We start from the raw sequence: 7,590 nt of genomic DNA on the forward strand, positions 1-7,590 counted from the left end.
GAATTTATTTGTCATGGTCCTGAGTCTGAGGACTGTTTTGTGTTTCTTTATGCTTTTGTTCATTCCGAGTGTGTATTCTGTTGTGATTTTGCCATTTGTTAGGTTTCTGTTCTTTGCCTGCCTGCTTCCACTTCTCTGTGTTCCCTCTGTCTGTCCATGGTGTTATTGTGTCTGCTCATGAGTCTGCCTGTCAAGTTCAGTGTCCTGTCTGGTTCACTGTGTCTGTTAGTTTCCTGTTTTATTCTGAAAGTTCATGTCTCATGTCAGTGTGTTCAGTTTTACCTCTCCCCTGTCTCGTTAGCCTAATTGCTCCCAGCTGTGTCTCCCTCCTGTGGCCCATTCCCTGATTACTCCCCGTGTATTTAAGCCCTGTGTTTTCCTGTGCTCTCTGTCGCGTCGTCTGTTTAGGTCCATGTCCGTCTGCATTATTCTGTTACCTGGTATTCAGTCTGCGTCTCTCTGCGTGCATTTTGCTCCTCCTCCCGTGAGTGTCTGGTTTAAGTTTTGTTCTTTAGTTTTCCCAGTTTAGGTTTGTTTACTCCCCGCTCTGCTCTTCCTGTTTTGTCACCTTCTCACCGCTGTAAATAAACACTCACTCGCACCCCAGCCAGTGCCTGCATTTTGGATCCTTTTTTCAATACACCACACGACTGCCCCCAGCCGTGACAATATTGTATAATTCATGGTAAATGGCGGCCTAGCCAGTCTCCAGAGCTCAAAGCTATAGAAAGTCTACGGCCCAGTCAAGATCCATCAAGCAAAGTGGAACAGCGTGGCTGGACGTCAACACGGCCGGGAGGTGAATGCCTACAAAGCTGTGACGACACTCAACAATGTTGCACCACAGCAACAGGAAGATGTGCCAAAATCCTTCCATAATGGTGTGAGAAACTGATTACATGGAAGTTATATACAAAACCTCAATGTTTTTCACACAGTACATCTGCATTTTGGCTTAATGTGTACAAACAAGTAACTCCACTGTGTCATTTGTTGTTCTTTATGGATGCTTTGTTTTTACCATGACTCATGTTGGGAGTGTGTGTGAGCTTACGTTGGCACTGGGTTGCCCTTGGCCTCACACTCAATGATGATGTTATCTCTGGGGTCCACAATGTAGTTCTTTACTGACTGTTTCATGATAGTTGGGGGCTGCTTCACTGGGAGAGAGAAACAAGACAGTAGCTTTAGTAGAGGTTCACCACCTAATCACATCCACTGGAAGAAAACACAGCATTATATTTGTAAAGAGCCATCATGGTATGGCATTTGATGCTTTCTATGAATGTTTAAGATGTTGAACACTTTCTATTATTACTGTGCTTTAGTAATAATGCAAACAGACAAACAGTCACTTGTAGCAGGCCCATAAATCAGCGTCTGATGAAAACTCTAGTACATTTACACTAGACTGTTGAGTTTAGTATGGGAATGTTATGTGAGGGGGGGCTCCACAAGGACGACCTGGGACTAGATAGAGCATTGTTTATCAGAAACTGTTCAATAAATTCCATTTTTCTAAGTTTGAGAGATATTTGCTGAGATGGAAATAAAAGAAAGTTGAGATGTCCTTGATTGATTTGTGCTTGGCTCACTTTTTCACATGCTGCATCACAAATGTGCATGCCCTACAAAGTCAGGTCATCAGCAGAATGTTTCCCAATTTTACTTTTAACGAAGTCAATGACACGTCAGAAAGACCCAGACTGTCATATAGAAGCACATGCAAACAGTGCAGCCTCCTAATATGGCCTCTATTCAGAGGATGTTGCAGGAGTGACATTGAAGGCTCTTATGTTTTTACTGCACGTGCTCACTTTGGCTTACTAAGTGCATACTTTTGCTTTCACTTGCGACTGCTTGGTCAGGTTTAGACTGTGTATGAGGTTAAAATATGTTTATTGTACTCTTGACTTTAAACTTTGCACTTGACAATGATGATGATCCCCCAGTGCATTCAAATCTGGTCTTAAGTGAGGATTCATGACGGTGTTGATGGAGTCACAGCGCTGCTTTAATATTACAGTTTGGACCTTTTTTAAAGAATGCCACTGGCTTTGTTAAAACAACCATATATGACCCTCTGAGTGAAGGACAACAGGTTTGCTCTGTACTGAACGTGGGGACAAAAACATGTTAGAATACTTACAGTCTTGCTGGATCTTTGCTGTTAGTCCAAAGTAACGCCAAGGAGAAACAGAATAAGATGCACAAGTTGTGATTGTTAATCATATTAGAGACAAATACACATTAATATTGTACTATGTTACAGCTGTTATCATACACAGCTCAGTGGTTCCCAACTGGCCCACTAAGCTCATTTTAAGTGGGTCAACAACAATATTTAACAGTGGTAAAAATTCAAATCAAATCAAATCAAATCACTTTTTATTGTCACATCACATGTGCAGGTACATTGGTACAGCACATGCGAGTGAAATTCTTGTGTGCGAGCCCCACAAGCAACAGAGATGTGCAAACACAACAACACAAACGAGCAAAATACAAGAATGGCCAACCTGAAACTAATAAATATATGTACAATATATAATAGTGTATGCATTTCTGGATGTGTATACTAAATATTTTCCTACGTGTGTGTGTGTGTGTGTGTGTGTGTGTGTGTGTGTGTGTGTGTGTGTGTGTATACACATTTTTACAAATTAAATAGTAAAAAAATAAAATAAAATAATAATAATAATAATAATAAAATATATAAATATACAGAGTGAGACATGTGCAAAACAGTGGCATTACTGTACAGTATGGAGTGCATAATGTTAAAGTTCCAGTAGTGAAGCTGAGGTGTCTATGAAGTGTTCAGCAGTCTGATGGCCTGATGGAAGAAGCTGTCTCTCAGTCTGCTGGTACGGGACCGGATGCTGCAGAACCTCCTTCCTGATGGAAGCAGTCTGAACAGTTTATGCTGGGGTGACTGGAGTCCTTGATGATCCTCCCCGCTTTCCTCAGGCACCGCTTCCTGTAGATGTCTTGGAGGGAGGGAAGCTCACCTCCAATTATCCGTTCAGAGCACCGCACTACTCGCTGGAGAGCTTTGCAGTTGTAGGCGGTGCTGTTGCCATACCAGGTGGTGATGCATCCAGTGAGGATGCTCTCAATGGCACAGCGATAGAAGGTCCTGAGGATGCGGGGGTTCATGCCAAATCTTTTCAGTCTCCTGAGAAAGAAGAGGCGCTTCTGCGCCTTCTTCACTGTTTTGTTTGTGTGTACTGACCACGTAAGATCCTCAGCCAGGTGTACACCAAGGAACCGGAAGCTGCTCACTCTCTCCACAGCAGCGCCGTTGATGGTGATGGGGGTGTGTACTTCTCTGCACCTCCGGAAGTCCACTATCAACTCCTTTGTCTTTGCGACGTTGAGGGTGAGATGGTTGTCTTGACACCAGTGGGTCAGGGCGCTGACCTCCTCCCTGTAAGCCGTCTCATCACCGTTGGTGATAAGACCCACCACTGTAGTGTCGTCCACAAACTTCACAATGATGTTGGAGCTGTTAGTGGCTGTGCAGTCGTAGGTGTAGAGTGAGTACAGGAGAGGGCTCAGTACACACCCCTGTGGAGCACCAGTGTTCAGTGTGACGGGGGATGAGGTGATGCTGCCCAGTCTGACCACTTGGCGTCTGTCAGACAGGAAGCTAAGGATCCAGCTGCAGAGGGAGCTGCTCAGTCCTAGATCCTGCAGTTTCCTGTCCAGCTTCGAGGGAACGATGGTATTGAATACTGAGCTGTAATCTACAAACAGCATTCTCACATACGTGTCTCTCTTCTCCAGGTGTGACAGGGCAGTGTGTAGTGTCAGGGCTATGGCATCATCAGTGGACCTGTTGTGGCGGTATGCAAACTGTAGAGGGTCCAGTGAGTCGGGTAGTGCAGAGCAGATGAAGTCCCTGACCAGCTTCTCGAAGCATTTGCTTACGATGGGGGTCAGGGCTACAGGTCGCCAGTCGTTCAATGAGGAGATGGTGGAGGATTTGGGTACAGGGACGATGGTGGCCATTTTGAAGCAGGCTGGGACTACAGACAGAGAGAGGGAAAGGTTGAAGATGTGCGTGAACACTCCAGCCAGCTGAGCCGCGCATGACCTGAGGACGCGGCCGGGAATCCCGTCCGGACCAGTAGCTTTGCGTGCGTTCACCTTCCTGAAGCACATCCGCACATCCTCCTCAGACACAGTGTGCGCACTGACGTCATCCGCGGTGCGCACACTGTCCGGTCTCATGGTGTTCGCTGTGTCGAATCTAGCGTAGAATACGTTTAGATCCTCACACAGAGAGGCCGTGGTCTGCGGTGTGCTGGTTTTCCCTCTAAAGTCTGCGATCGTGTTTAGTCCCTGCCACATACTCCGAGGGTTGTCAAACTGTTGTTCCACCCTGTCCCTGTACTCACGTTTGGCTGCTTTGATCGTCTTCCGGAGTTGGTAATGTGCGTGTTTGTAGTCCGATGTGTTCGCGGAGGCAAAGGCGGTGTTCCGTGCCGCCAGTGCCGCGCGAACATCTCCGTTAATCCAGGGTTTTTGATTTGGGAAGGATTTGACTGTTCTGGATGGGACGACATCTTCCACGCATTTCCTGATAAATCCACAGACTGAGTCTGTGTATTCATCAATGTCTCTGGCGGCCACGTGAAACATTTCCCAGTCCGCGTGATCAAAACAGTCCCGCAGCGCAGACTCCGATTGGTCCGTCCAACAGTGCACCGCCCTCCGGGTTGGAGCTTCCTGTTTCAGCTTCTGCCTGTAGGCGGGCAGGAGCAGGATGGAGCGGTGATCTGATTGGCCGAATGGGGCGCGGGGGAGGGCTTTGTACGCATCCCGGAAAGAGGTGTAACAGTGGTCGAGTAGCCGGTTTCCACGTGTGTTGAAAAGGATGTGTTGATGGAGTTTTGGTGAGACTTTCTTCAGGTTTCCCTTATTAAAGTCTCCGGCTGTGATAAACGCTGCCTCTGGGTGTGCGGTTTCCTCGCTGCTGATCGCGCTGTACAGTTCCCTGAGTGCACGGTCAGTGTCGGCTTGTGGGGGAATGTAAACAGCCGTAATAATCACTGCTGTAAATTCCCTCGGTAGCCAGAATGGCCGACACTTAATCATCAGGTACTCCAGGTCCGGTGAGCAGAAGGATTTGACCGGGTGCACGTTCGCATAATCACACCAGCTGTTGTTGATCATGAAACACACACCACCGCCTCTGCTTTTCCCAGTAAGATCCTGTGACCTGTCCGCGCGGTGCACAGAGAACCCCGGTAGTTGTATTGCGGAGTCCGGTACTTTGTCCGATAGCCAGGTTTCTGTGAGGCAGATCACGCAGCAGTCCCGCATCTCTCGCTGGAATGAGATCCGTGCCCGAAGCTCGCACAGCTTGTTCTCCAGAGACTGCATATTAGCCAGTAATAAACTGGGTAACGGTGGTCTGTAAGTGCGCCGTCTCAGTCGAACCAGAACGCCAGATCTTCTCCCTCTGCGTCGGCGTTTGCGGCCTCCAGGGCCAGAGAACAAAGGCGTCTCAGGTGAGATGAATGGGGGGTCTGCAAACGGAGGGTCCGTGTTGCAAAACTTGAACTCCGGAAAGTTATAAGAAGACCGTCTTTTATGTCCAGTAAGGTTTGTCGGTCGTACACAAGGAGACAAGTGCTGCTCGTGAAAAAATAAAGGAAAAGTAAAATTAAACACAGAAGAAAGCCGTTGCTTGGGGGAGCTCGCGACGAGGCTGCCATACTCGGCGCCATCTTGATCACTCAAATGAAGTACTCCATGTAGGTGTGACTGTCTACAACCAGCTCTGCCAAGTGTCACTGTAGCTTTGCTATGTTGAGCTAACCCAGCAAGCACGAGCAGAGCCAATCATTTCAAGGAACGATCATGTGGGTACATTCATCTGTAGTATGGAAGCAGGTGTTCTCAGTAAAGGGCCCTCAGGTAGCAGACAGGGTTAGATCATGTTGAGAAAGGACTGCTTTGGTTTCCTGCAGACAAGCCGTCTCCATATAAAGCTTTGGAGTCAGGTCCACATGCCAAGTACAACGTTATCAAATAAGTGCACCAAAATTGCACCAAAAATCATCTACTTTCACCAAAAGGTGGAAGCTCGAGGAAGTGTTAATAGGAGGCTCCATTTGAAGTTGCTGATTTCTTTTTTTATATACACATTTCAAGACTTATAGATCAGATCTATACATATCTTCACAGACCCTATTTTTATCTTGAAAGTACTTTTTTCTCTTTTTAGATCTCACAAGTGCATTACTGGATATACAGGGAGTGCAGAATTATTAGGCAAGTTGTATTTTTGAGGAATAATGTTATTATTGAACAACAACCATGTTCTCAATGAACCCAAAAAACTCATTAATATCAAAGCTGAATGTTTTTGGAAGTAGTTTTTAGTTTGTTTTTAGTTTTAGCTATTTTAGGGGGATATCTGTGTGTGCAGGTGACTATTACTGTGCATAATTATTAGGCAACTTAACAAAAAACAAATATATGCCCATTTCAATTATTTATTTTTACCAGTGAAACCAATATAACATCTCCACATTCACAAATATACATTTCTGACATTCAAAAACAAAACAAAAACAAATCAGCGACCAATATAGCCACCTTTCTTTGCAAGGACACTCAAAAGCCTGCCATCCATGGATTCTGTCAGTGTTTTGATCTGTTCACCATCAACATTGCGTGCAGCAGCAACCACAGCCTCCCAGACACTGTTCAGAGAGGTGTACTGTTTTCCCTCCTTGTAAATCTCACATTTGATGATGGACCACAGGTTCTCAATGGGGTTCAGATCAGGTGAACAAGGAGGCCATGTCATTAGTTTTTCTTCTTTTATACCCTTTCTTGCCAGCCACGCTGTGGAGTACTTGGACGCGTGTGATGGAGCATTGTCCTGCATGAAAATCATGTTTTTCTTGAAGGATGCAGACTTCTTCCTGTACCACTGCTTGAAGAAGGTGTCTTCCAGGAACTGGCAGTAGGACTGGGAGTTGAGCTTGACTCCATCCTCAACCCGAAAAGGCCCCACAAGCTCATCTTTGATGATACCAGCCCAAACCAGTACTCCACCTCCACCTTGCTGGCGTCTGAGTGGGACTGGAGCTCTCTGCCTTTACCAATCCAGCCACGGGCCCATCCATCTGGCCCATCAAGACTCACTCTCATTTCATCAGTCCATAAAACCTTAGAAAAACAGTCTTGAGATATTTCTTGGCCCAGTCTTGACGTTTCAGCTTGTGTGTCTTGTTCAGTGGTGGTCGTCTTTCAGCCTTTCTTACCTTGGCCATGTCTCTGAGTATTGCACACCTTGTGCTTTTGGGCACTCCAGTGATGTTGCAGCTCTGAAATATGGCCAAACTGGTGGCAAGTGGCATCTTGGCAGCTGCACGCTTGACTTTTCTCAGTTCATGGGCAGTTATTTTGCACCTTGGTTTTTCCACACGCTTCTTGCGACCCTGTTGACTATTTTGAATGAAACGCTTGATTGTTCGATGATCACGCTTCAGAAGCTTTGCAATTTTGAGACTGCTGCATCCCTCTGCAAGATATCTCACTATTTTTGACTTTTCTGAACCTGTCAAG

The 7,590-nt window shown here is 46.2% G+C and overlaps 1 protein-coding gene across 11 annotated transcripts in view; it reads right to left on the reverse strand.

Moving 5' to 3' along the window:
* nfasca (neurofascin homolog (chicken) a) overlaps positions 1-7,590 on the reverse strand; it is a 173,977-nt gene that overhangs the window by 76,516 nt on the left and 89,871 nt on the right. For 9 of the 11 annotated variants that reach the window (XM_085405424.1, XM_085405428.1, XM_085405433.1 and 6 more), the window contains exons 5-6: positions 2,150-2,167; positions 1,055-1,160 (exon numbers count right to left, since the gene is read on the reverse strand). In XM_085405424.1, coding sequence (XP_085261550.1) covers positions 1,055-1,160; positions 2,150-2,167 — 124 coding nt within the window. The remainder of the gene's footprint in view (positions 1-1,054; positions 1,161-2,149; positions 2,168-7,590) is intronic. The other 2 variants (XM_085405434.1, XM_085405427.1) reach the window with 1 other exon arrangement.

Source organism: Rhamphochromis longiceps, linkage group LG5, assembly GCF_057381845.1.
Source record: "Rhamphochromis longiceps isolate RC_006_pf linkage group LG5, R_longiceps_female_GT1.1, whole genome shotgun sequence".
Classification (NCBI taxonomy): Eukaryota; Metazoa; Chordata; class Actinopteri; order Cichliformes; family Cichlidae; genus Rhamphochromis; species Rhamphochromis longiceps.